Below are 11,720 nucleotides of genomic sequence, written 5' to 3'. Positions count from 1 at the left end.
TAACGTTAATTCAGTAGCTAGCGTTGGCTCGGATCTGCTAGATGTAGGGAGGACATCTGCAGGACCAGGACAAGCGGAGGAGAACTTCTTCAAGTTCTCCAATGAGCTCCAGAACAGCTGGGTGAATGCTGTGTTCCAGAGCATCCTAAACCTGAGCGTCACCAAGCGGTGTCTCGCTAAGGAAAGGGTTTTTCTGGAGGCATCGTCCATCCCCTGCTGTGGGAGTCTCATCCTCTCAGCTGTCCGTCAGCCTGGCAAGCATTTTAGTCAACAAGACCTTTTCCCAGTTCTGATGGAGCTGAGGGAGAAGAAGCTGCCATCAGATGTGGGAAAGGACTATGACATAAAAAGTTTGCTGGAGTCTGTGCTGGTCTGGCTGGATTCGTTTGGCGGCGACACAGAGAGAGAGTTGTACGACAACGACTCGTGCTCTAACTGTGGAGCCACTTCCCTCAAGCTCCTGAATGACAGCGCCATGATTGCCCTTCCACCAGTGTTATTTTCAACCAGTATATCTATACTGCTTGAATACTGGTTGGATTTGGCATGCAAACGCCGTTGTTCAGGCTGCGGGTCACCCTGGCAGAAAAAACACTGCCTGACCCATAACAAGGTCCTGGTATTTTTTCTGCACAGGTTGACCAGGAAGCACCAAACCAAAGCCACTCAGACCATCGACGTGCCTGCAGAATGTGGGACGGAGACGTACCACCTGTCCTCCGTCATCTGTGCTGATCCAAAGCTGACAGACGTCTACTGTTATTTAATGAATGGAGAACAAACTGTGAAGGCAGACAATGAGCATGTCTTCACTGCAGACAGCGACAGCAGTGAAGACATGTCCAACAACGGTTTTATTTACATTTACGAGAAGAATTGATCAGACACCAGAGGACAAAAGGTAAAAAGATTTGACAGGTTTCCTGTTTGCAGGTTTCTCTCCGGGCACTCCGGCTTCCTGCCACAGTCTGAAATCTCCACTGAAATGTAGGCAGAGGTGGACCCTGGAGGCGGGTCCAGTGGACGGCGCCGGTGCAGGGGGCAAAGAGCACTGGGGTTAGCACTGGGAAGCAGAGCCTCGGACAAGACACAGGGAGGCCGAGGAGCAGAGGGAGACTTTCTCTTTCTCCATATATATATATATATATATATATATATATATATATATATATATATATATATATATATATAAAATTCCCTTCTCACCCTCCGCGGGTGGTCTGTTTCATCCTCTGAGCTCGGGTCCTCTACCAGAGGCCTGGGAGCGCAGTATCTTGGCTGTGCCTAGAACTGCACATTTCTGGACTGAGATGTCTGATGTTGTTCCTGGGATCTGTTTGAGCCACTGCTCCAGTTTGGGGGTGACTGCCCCAAGGGCCCCGATGACCACAGGCACCACTGTGGTCTTCACCTTCCAGGTCTTTTCCAGTTCCTCCCTGAGGCCCTGGTATTTCTCCAATTTCTCATGCTCCTTTTTCCTGATGTTGTAGTCACTTGGTATTGCTACATCCACCACAACGGCTTTCCTCTGTTCTTTATCCACCACCACAATGTCCGGTTGGTTCGCCATTACCATCTTGTCTGTCTGGATCTGGAAGTCCCACAGGATCTTAGCTCGGTCATTCTCCACCACTTTTGGGGGTGTTCCCCACTTTGATCTCGGGGCTTCCAGTCCATATTCTGCACAGATGTTCCTGTACACTATGCCCGCCACTTGGTTATGTCGTTCCATGTACGCTTTCCCTGCCAGCATCTTGCGCCCTGCTATTATGTGCTGGACTGTCTCAGGGGCCTCCTTGCACAACCTACACCTAGGGTCTTGTCTGGTGTGGTAGATCTGAGCCTCTATTGCTCTGGTGTTTAGGGCCTGTTCCTGGGCGGCCAGGATGAGTGCCTCTGTGCTGTCCTTGAGTCCAGCTTTCTCCAGCCATTGGTAGGTTTTCCTGACATCAGCCACTTCAGTTATTTGTCGGTGGTACATCCCATGTAGGGGCTTGTCCTCCCATGATGGTACTTCCAGCACCTTGTCTTCTGTTCCCCATTGCCTGAGACATTCGCTGAGCACATCGTCCATTGAGGCTTTGTCCTTGATGTATTTATGGATCTTGGATGTTTCATCCTGGACAGTGGCTCTCACACTCACTAGTCCTCTGCCTCCTTCCTTACGGCTCGTGTACAGTCTCAGGGTGCTGGATTTGGGGTGGAATCCTCCATGCATGGTTAGTAGCTTCCTAGTCTTAACATCCGTGGCCTTCATCTCTTCCATTGGCCAACTAATTATTCCGGCAGGGTATCTGATTACTGGTAAGGCATAGCTGTTTATTGCACGGATCTTGTTCTTGCCATTGAGCTGGCTTCTCAGGACTTGCCTTATTCGTTGGAGGTATTTGGCTGTGGCTCCTTTCCTTGTGACCTCATCGAGGTTGCCATTTGCTTGTGGTATTCCCAGGTGCTGTGCTCTATGTCTGCTATTGTTCCTTCTGGGAGTGAGACCCCTTCTGTGTGGGCGACCTTCCCTCTCTTTGTAACCATCCGACCACACTTCTCTAGTCCGAATGACATCCCAATGTCAGTGCTGTAGATCCTGGTGGTGTGGATCAGTGAGTCGATGTCTCGCTCGCTCTTGGCGTACAGCTTGATGTCATCCATGTAGAGGAGGTGACTGATCGTGGCCCCATTCTTGAGTCGGTATCCGTAGCCAGTCTTGTTGATGATTTGGCTGAGAGGGTTCAGGCCTATGCAGAACAGCAGTGGGGACAGAGCATCTCCTTGGTATATGCCACATTTGATGGACACTTGTGCAAGTGGTTTGCAGTTGGCTTCAAGGTTGGTTTTCCACAGCCCCATCGAGTTTGCATTGAAGGCTCTTAGAGTCCTATTGATGTTGTACATCTCTAAGCATTCAATGATCCAAGTGTGTGGCATTGAGTCATAGGCTTTCTTGTAATCAATCCAAGCGGTACACAGGTTGGTGTGTCGGGTTTTGCAGTCTCGGGCGACTGTGTGGTCTACAAGGAGTTGGTGTTTGGCTCCTCTGCTATTTATGCCTTGCCCTTCTGTGCCTTGCTCATGTATTTATCCATGTGCCCGCTTATCTTAGCCGCTATGATGCCTGACCTGAGCTTCCATGTTGTAGAGAGACAGGTTATTGGCCGATAGTTGGATGGGACTGAACCCTTCGAGGGTTCCTTCTGTATCAGGATTGTGCGCCCTTCAGTTAACCATTCAGGGTGAGTCCCATTTTGTAGCAGCTGATTCAGTTGAGCTGCCAGTTGCTCATGGAGGGCAGTGAGTTTCTTAAGCCAGTAGGCATGGATCATGTCAGGTCCTGGTGCTGTCCAGTTTTTCATACCAGAGACTCTGTCTTGGACATCTGCCACAGTGATGGTTACCGGGGCTTGTTCCGGGAGGTTGCTGTGGTCCTCTCGTAGAGAGGTTAGCCACTGTGCATTGCTGTTGTGGGACGCCTCCCTTTCCCATATGCCTTTCCAGTATTGTTCAGTCTCCAGCCTGGGTGGGTCTGCTCTGTTGTTATTACCCTGCCATTGAGAGTACACTTTAGCTGGTTGGGTGGCGAAGAGCCGGTTAATCCTCCTGGCTTCATTCTCTCTCGTGTATCTCTTTAGGCGGCTGGCCAAGGCTTGGAGCCTTTGTTTGGCAGTTTCGAGTGCTTCAGGTATGGGCATCTGGCTGTACTTCTTGGGTACTGATCTTTTCATTGCACCCCTTTGGAGCTCTGACAGTTGACTCACTTCCCTCCTTGTTATCTTGATCTTAGCCTCTAACCGTCTTTTCCATGGTGGGTATTGGGTCTCATGGTTGCTCTTATAACCAAGCATCTCAAGGATCACTGATGCTGAGTTGTATATCAGCTCATTGGTTTCTGTTATGGTGTTGGTAGGGATCATTCTCAATGCTGCATTCACATCTTCAATGAGACTTTCTGATGGTACTTCACTCAGCCGTTGTAATTGGCGTCGGGGTCGTCTGGTGTTCATTCGGGCCATGATTCTCTCTCTCAGGTCAGTTGCTGCCTCGTTCAGCTCAGATGGTTCGTTCATTACTGGGGCTACATACCCAGTCTCTGGGCGGGGAGTTGTAGTTGACTTCCTTCTGACCTGGCATCCTGGCTCCTTCCCCTTGCCGTAGCACTTATGTCGTACCTCGTCAATCTCAAGTTGTGACAGCAGTTGCCGTTTGCGGATGTTGGAACACTGAGCTACTAGTTGTTTGGCAGTTAGTGTTGACTGGGGATGTCGAGCTAACCATTCCTCCCACAGCCTTTGCATGTAGCCCCTCTGACTAGGATTACTTGAGTAGTAGCATTCCAACAGATCCATGTTTTCACCTCTCGCCCATTTCCGTCTTGTTCCAGTAGCCCACTTTTCATCAGGGTGCTCTGGTTCCCCAGCACCTGACGCAGACCTTGTTTGGCCGGGCGACGTCTGAGCCGGCATGTCGTGCTTATTTGTGTCTCTCATGGTATGAGGAAGGCTATATAGCTCCAAGGGTCTTGCCTAAGGACCCACACTGACAGCTCAATGTCACTGTTGTAACTTTTTAATTGATATTTATACAAATATAAAAATTCCAAGTTGTTTTATTTGAAAAAGCTCATGTAACATTTGTGGCTAGAATGTCTCTTTGGATTGTAAAGGTTGAAGACCTATGTTGCATTTCATACTGTGTAGCTTCATGAAAGCAGTACATTTTACTACTCTGCGAAACTTACTGGAAATATTGTATTTACTCATTTGACTACTTTCTACCTTTACATATTGAATATTTAGTGCAGAGACTAGACTTCCAATTTGCAGAGAAATCTTAAAACATCTTTCTGTACTAGAAAAAGACAAATTCAAAAGAGACAGAAAAACTACGTAAAATAGTGTTTATTACCCGTCCCTTATCAAACTTCATTGGCCTCAGTCAATAAATCATGAGCTTCTCAAGTGAACACGGAGACATGACGTAGTTTAACTGTATCGAAAAGTAATACGGTTGGTTTTTGTAAAATATGTTTGTTTTTTTAAAGCAGTCTCTAGCCCAACATCAAAGTGATTATTCAAATTAATTCAGGGATGGTGACGACGATGATAATCTTTTAAATCCCACAGAAGGATTGCATAATGGGTTTGTTGATATTTGTTTTCTCTGAGAATAAGAGAGCGAGCAGGCAGAGGCGTGACAAAGTCTGCGTCGGTGCTAACAGAGTGTAGGAGGGAGGGCACACAAATGTTTCCCAACACAATGAAAGATCCCCCACAGGAACAAATTGAAAATTCGCTCTAATCAGATATTCAGATTTCTATATTTTACATGATTTTTTTATTTTGTATTTTGTTCTCAACAGAAACTCCATGAAAAATACTGTCAGGCATTAGCCTGCCCTATCAATGGAACAAGATTTATATTCCTTAAATTTACAGTAGATTGAGACGTTTCAGCTCAATTTATTGTGCTTTTTTTTACTCATCTAATATAATCATAATAAAGCTGGATTTAATATTTATTTTCAGAAATCTGTTCTACAACATTCGTCAGCCTAAGACTGTCAGAAAGTCCCCAAACTTCTTTCGTGAAAAGAAAATGCATATACGTTTATATATGAGAAATACATATATATGCAAACTATCTTTTCATTTAGCTGCTAAACAAAATATCACCCTTGAATGTTATTTGTGTGCATGCATATTTAAAAGGGGGAAAAGTCATGTTGACACTCAATGACTGACTTATACAGTAAAGCAGTTTAAAAAGAACAGCTTTGCTCATTTATGAGACGTCTTTGCTGAAATAAAATGTTAAATTAGATCAATATATTAACAATTTCTTAATAAACATGCTATTTTAAAAAGTTTTAAGCCTCTATAAATAAGTTATTACTGAAACAACTTGATCAGAAAGTAGCACACATGATGTCATGCAAAAACTGGCAACTGACTTCCAAAACTGGATAAATCAGAATTTATTTACAAAAATGAATTAAATCCATTATTGTATATTTGAAGTAAACATAACATTTTTCTGTATGTTTGTCAGTTCTTAGTAGTTTTTTATTAAATGCATACAGGAAGCAATAAAAAGTCAAGCGCATTAACTGATAGGTGTATTTTTTTTTTTTTTACACACAGGCATGAAAGGCAATCATGCATTCACTGTAATTGAGAACTGGCTAAGATAAGGCAAACTTTACATTCAGTGTGCTAATTAGGCTGCCAATGTGTAGCAAAGGTTTTCTAAACAAACACAACAATAAACAAGCTAAGGAATATGTTCATTCATTTCACAGGCAAATCTACCCAACAAGCTTTTTTTTTTTATCACTGTTGGTCCACAGGATTCAAAAATGGTACATAATCTAGAAAGTTCAGTAAATTTTGGCAACTTTATGGCAGCATCAGAGAAACTTTACATGACAATGACGCCACCTGGAGGCAGAACTGAGGCATTTCAATCAACTCTTCGGCTCGTTAAAAAAAAAAAAAAAAAAGTTTCAATCCTTATGACTTTTTTTTTTTTTGGTACATGCTCAGATAATCATCTTGTTACAAGGCTGAGCTGAGCTTGTTAAGAGCAGCAGCTTCCTCTGAGGTTCTCTGTGGCATCATGTGTCATCCTCATTGTAGAAAAAGACGTAGTAGAATAGAGCACTGATCGTAAGCAGGGCCACTGACAGCACCATGTTCCTTCGGTTCTCTCCTCTCAACATCGCAAGCTCTTTATCTAAGGGGAAGAAAAACTTAACAAGAATTAACATGTAATGTTTGGCAACTAGCAGTACTCTAATGTAACTGTGACTGGTTAGTGTTATTGTTTTGTTTTTTGTACAGAACACAGTAAAAACTCTAACAATAAAATTAAAAAAAAACAATCCTATAAGGCTTTTCAGCCAAATTAGCCATTAGCATGTCACTTTCTTAATTTGCCATTTTATTAGTAAACGTAACCCATAAATCAACATCTAAGTGTTAATTAAAATGTTGTTAGCTATAGGTGAGCACTGCTGCAAGAATACTAAAGACGCTGGCTCTAATGTAAGGAATGTGAAAAATGAATGTAGGATCTTGAAAATCTATAGTCGGGGAGTCCCTTAGCTTCAATTGTTAACAATGATCAAATATCCAAATCACACATTAACATAGTTCAGCAATCAAGTGGAGTGTATCACCAGGAACAATCGTTTTAGATGTATCAGCTCACCTAGCTTTTGCACCCTCTCATTTATTATTGCCATTTCCTTTTCCAGTTCTTGTCTGTGGGAAAAAAGTGGAATGGGGAAATGATATGCATCAACTGCTAATACAAAATAAACAACCAAATAAGTTAATAATACACAAGCGTACATTCCCAAAGACAGAGTGTCCTGCATACATATTCATACCTCAAAAAGCAAAATGTAATGTTTCAGTTATTGACTGTGTGTTCTATGATTTTTGTGTTTTTAATGACGTAAAGCACTTTCGAGTTGCCTTGTTGCTGAAATGTGCTCTACAGATAAACATGATTTTGTAACATTACACTCACAAACATTAATATTTCTTATCGGGATTTCATGTGATTGACAAACACTAAGTTGTTCGTCATGATGAAACGGAGTTGAAAAGATACATGGTCTGGACAGTCTTTCCTATGAAAATCCCCTCAGTTAGCCTCGTGTACGAATGGTGCTATTTACATAAACTTGTTTTGCACACCCCACCTCAAGTCCCACAGCATGATGCCGTCACTGCAGTTGTAGTGTTTAATGTATTCAGTTTGACTGTAGTGTTATTTTTCCACCACAGCATTTGCATACACAGCAAAAAATAAAGAAAAAAAATTATTCCATGTCATATATCCAACATGGAAAGAAAGACAAAAAACATTTTAACATATTAATTCGTTGCAATAAATTAAGCCCACAATTTTATTTTAGCTTCTCAACGGAATGTTGATTAGATAGATAGATAGATAGATAGATAGATAGATAGATAGATAGATAGATAGATAGATAGATAGATAGATAGATAGATAGATAGATAGATAGATAGATGGATGAACGTCTCACTGCATTTTAGAGTTGATACCTCCACCTTCTCCTCCCTCACCTCTCCAGCTCGGACAACCTCGCCTTCCTGCTTTTAAACTCCGCCCTCTCCAGGTTGTCCTGGCAACGCTCCCGTCTTTCCTCCAACCGGTCAATCTTTACACATATGGAGACATTAAACGAGGTTACTGTGCACTGAACATAACAACTTAACGAAATTAGAAAGAGAACAAGCAGAACAGTGAATAATAAACACCGTTTGGCATAAAAAAAAAAAGCGACTGACGCATAAGTACCGAAAACAAAGCTTGGAAAGTTTTACCTCGGAAGCGATACTGACATTTTCTCGTTTCTTGTCTTTCATTTTAGCCATTCTGTGGCTAAAGCGACAAAAGGCAAAGTGCAGGTAGCTGGAAACAGCTCTGACTGTGCGGAAGTGGTTTTCTTCTTCGCAATGTTTACCTTCCCGCTGTGACTAAAAGCTCTGCTGCCCTCACTTGGTAAAAACTCTCATTACTACAGAACCGCCACCTGAATCACTTGATCTTTTTTTTTTAAGCTAAGATCAATGTCAACTATATGGTGGCAACCTAATTATTTTTTACATCACAGATGTAATATTATAGTTGAGAGGATACGTTAGCAGCAGAAGAGGAAAGAGGCCAGCTCAGCATCAGCTCTGCGTTTCATTTGGTCAGAAAAATGTCGCTTTTCATGAACAGGGAGCAAATAGTTACACATCAAGTACAGTAAATCTATTGGAACACAACCTGAGGACAAGTAATTAATGATAATGTTGGAAAAACAAATAAAGTGAACGTACATACAGTTTACCAATAAAAAAATATTATTTTAAAACTGAATTCCCCATTCTGTCCACCAGGAGGCGATGCAAAACTGCTGGTGATGCCGTGTGTTTCTCAGACACAGAGCTTCTGTGCTTTTGGCACCAGAGCCCACCAGGTCCACAAGGAGAGACCCCAACGGAGAACTATTGCTCAAAAAGTTAAATGATGTGCTAGAGGAGGAATTACCTCTGAAAATACATTTCATGTTATCCACTAAGGATAAATTGGATTAAGCGGTTTGCAAAAAAAAAAAAAGCATTCATTAGAAATTACATTGTCACATACAATCCAGCAACCTTTTTAAAACAAGTAATGCGACACTATTGAGTGATCATATTGTTTTTAATATTTAAAAATGTTTCTCATGTGACTAAACTCTGAGAAACGTATATAAAAGAAACTTAAGAAATATTGGGTGATAGTTTTTGACTTCTTATTTACTTTCCTTTTTATTAAGTCACCTTAACGAACAACATTATTTATAGTAGATCCATAAATCCACTTACTTACTTAATGTAATATCAAGTTCAAAAAGGAAACCCAAACATCGCTCTATCTGGTCAAAGTCTCCAACTCTTGAGACGCTCTCAGGCCAGAGGGAATATATTTAAAGGGGTTTTTCAAACAAAGCTTACTTATTTTAGTAGCAATTCAAAAAAAGTGATAACTATATAAATTCACAACACTCAGAGCATTATATTTCAAGCATGTGTTTCTTTTAATTTGATGACTGATGCTTCTTGGGACCGTGTGAAGCTTTTAGGGAGGATTTGATGAGTCGGGTGATCTGCTGGTTTCGTCCAATCAAGACCTTTACCAGAAACCTTCAAAGGATTTCATGCTTCCCTCCGCTGACTAACATCAATTATATATTGATTTAATTTCCTAGCTGGAATTTTAGCACCTTCCCACACTACCAAAAGTATTTACACCCACTTTAATGAAAATTGTCTTGCTATGCTTGATTAGCTTGCTCTGATCTAAATCTCATAAAGAATATGAGGTAATATCTGGAGGAAAATTAGACACAACAGACTCAACATTGAAGACAAGCTGATGGACAATAAAACTTTGACGACCCCCTCAGCAAATCTAATAGAGGGAAGATTTACTTCACTTTTCCTTGGCCCTGACTAACGCTAGACTCCTGCCTTTATGGTGCAACAGCTGGAATGAGCAGCTATTTCCAGAACCCCAGAGACAACTTTCCCATGTGTTTGTGATCACCCTCCAGCAACACAGACTGCTAAAGTTAACCAGCGATAATTTGATTTGTCAGTTTCAAGTCTGCTAATTTTAGAAAACATTATTCATTGTATCATGAGTAGAATACCAAACTGCATGTGGTAATCAGATTTTTGTCGCCACCTGTTTTTAGACACACAGCCTGACCTTTTTTTTAATTGGGCACCATGTCGGCGTTCAACAAACTGCAGTGAGAGCTTCTCACAATGGAGCGATTTTTTTTTTTTTTTTGATGCTGACAAGTGCAGATGTGATATGCCGCGCAGCGATGAGTGTTAAAATGTTGAATGATTTCTAAACAGCGAGCTGGGAAAAAGATAAAAATGAAAATAGCAGAAGTCACAGAATAGCTGAAAACATTGGCAGCGTTTTGTGTTTAGATAAGGGGAGAGAAACACCTAAAGTAGATGTGAAAAGATGAACAGAATGAGCATCACAAGATAATGCAATACAGTAGCAGCTACAAAACCAAAACTTACCCATATGTACAGTCAAAGCAGAGGAATGCTTTTGAAGTTTAGAATGGTGGCACTCAAGACTGGATGAGGACGGAATTTGTCAGCTTGTCTGTGGAGATCCTCATTCGTCCAGATCGTGATCGTTTTCCAGAGGGTTTATAGTCTGGCCACATGCGAGTTAGAAACTCACAAGCTATTTTAAAACTTATAACTGCCGAGTAAACTTGCATTCCTTCAGACTAATTGGGGACTGCATACCATTTCATGTTACAAATGATATCTTTATGCAGTCAATGTTTTTTTTTTTTTTTTTGTGGAGTATGAAATTATCCAACCCTAAACAGACTTTTAAAGCCTTACAGGATGAAGCTCATTTAGGCATAATTTCAAACTCGAGGCAAACATGGATCAACACTCACCATCTTTTAATTAACTTCATATCATTGTGCTTAGTTTGCATTGCTTGTATGTTTTAAATTTGTTTTGCATCAGCATTTTAAACCTTTTACAAACCAATAGTTACATCCAATGTTATACGCCCACGTAGCAAGAGAGAGAGAGAGATAGCAAACTAGCGCGAGTTACCATTGATGTGATATTTTTTTTGTTGTTGACTGAAAAAATAAACAATAGCTAATAAATTAAATTAGCTCCACCCTTAAATTTAAGGCTTTTAGCCATCTTTCCTGGTAATTGACAATAATTATATGGTGATTTTTAGCCAAATCAATTATACATTTTATTACCATGAAAACTAAAGTTATGCAATGAATTGGGGTTAAATAGGTACATCAAGAACCAAACATGCTAAAACTGCTGCAATTCAAAATTAGAACCTATACTATGTTATTTAATCTCTTTCCTCAAATAATTTTCATATTAGAGTCCAATGTTGATGAGGATATTTGGCCATACCCACGACCTCTGCCCGTTGATCACTGTTAAATGGATTGCTTAGGGATTTTGAATTGAGGTCCTGCAAAGTTTACAGATCATCATTTTAAAAAAAGTATTCTACAATATCCCTTTAAATGTTCCTCTGCTCTACTGGAAGCCTTGGAATAATTAAAAGTACTATAGCAGATTTTTTTGTAAAAAGGTAAAAACCGAGCTTAAAAAGAGGCCTGTAGAGTATGGGGA

At 41.1% G+C, this 11,720-nt stretch overlaps 1 protein-coding gene across 2 annotated transcripts; it reads right to left on the bottom strand.

Annotated features, from left to right (window-relative positions):
• Positions 1-5,952: 5,952 nt before the first annotated feature.
• On the bottom strand, positions 5,953-8,524 carry ccdc167 (coiled-coil domain containing 167). 2 transcript variants are annotated; one of them, XM_008397764.3, is made up of 4 exons: positions 8,370-8,524; positions 8,091-8,185; positions 7,204-7,256; positions 5,953-6,726 (listed from the first exon to the last, which is right to left on the bottom strand). In XM_008397764.3, exons 1-4 carry the CDS (start codon positions 8,400-8,402, stop codon positions 6,608-6,610), a joined length of 300 nt encoding a protein of 99 aa, XP_008395986.1. In that variant the 5' UTR covers positions 8,403-8,524; the 3' UTR covers positions 5,953-6,607. The 2 variants fall into 2 exon arrangements, with proteins under 2 accessions (XP_008395986.1, XP_008395985.1); XM_008397763.3 differs by having other exon boundaries at positions 8,352-8,513.
• Between the last annotated feature and the right edge of the window lie 3,196 nt (positions 8,525-11,720).

This window comes from Poecilia reticulata, chromosome 21 (genome assembly GCF_904066995.2).
Source record: "Poecilia reticulata chromosome 21, P_reticulata-male-v2, whole genome shotgun sequence".
Classification (NCBI taxonomy): Eukaryota; Metazoa; Chordata; class Actinopteri; order Cyprinodontiformes; family Poeciliidae; genus Poecilia; species Poecilia reticulata.
Note: the sequence above shows the minus strand (reverse complement) of the source record. Positions and strands in the feature narration are given on the sequence as shown.

Coding starts and splice junctions, on each gene's coding strand:
- ccdc167 (XM_008397763.3), bottom strand. CDS start 8,402: ATGGCTAAAATGAAAGACAAGAAACGAGAAAATGTCAGTATCGCTTCC. Junction 7,257..8,090: donor AGGTTGTCCGAGCTGGAGAG/GTGAGGGAGGAG, acceptor TTTTTCCCACAG/ACAAGAACTGGAAAAGGAAA. Junction 6,727..7,203: donor TGAGAGGGTGCAAAAGCTAG/GTGAGCTGATAC, acceptor TCTTCCCCTTAG/ATAAAGAGCTTGCGATGTTG.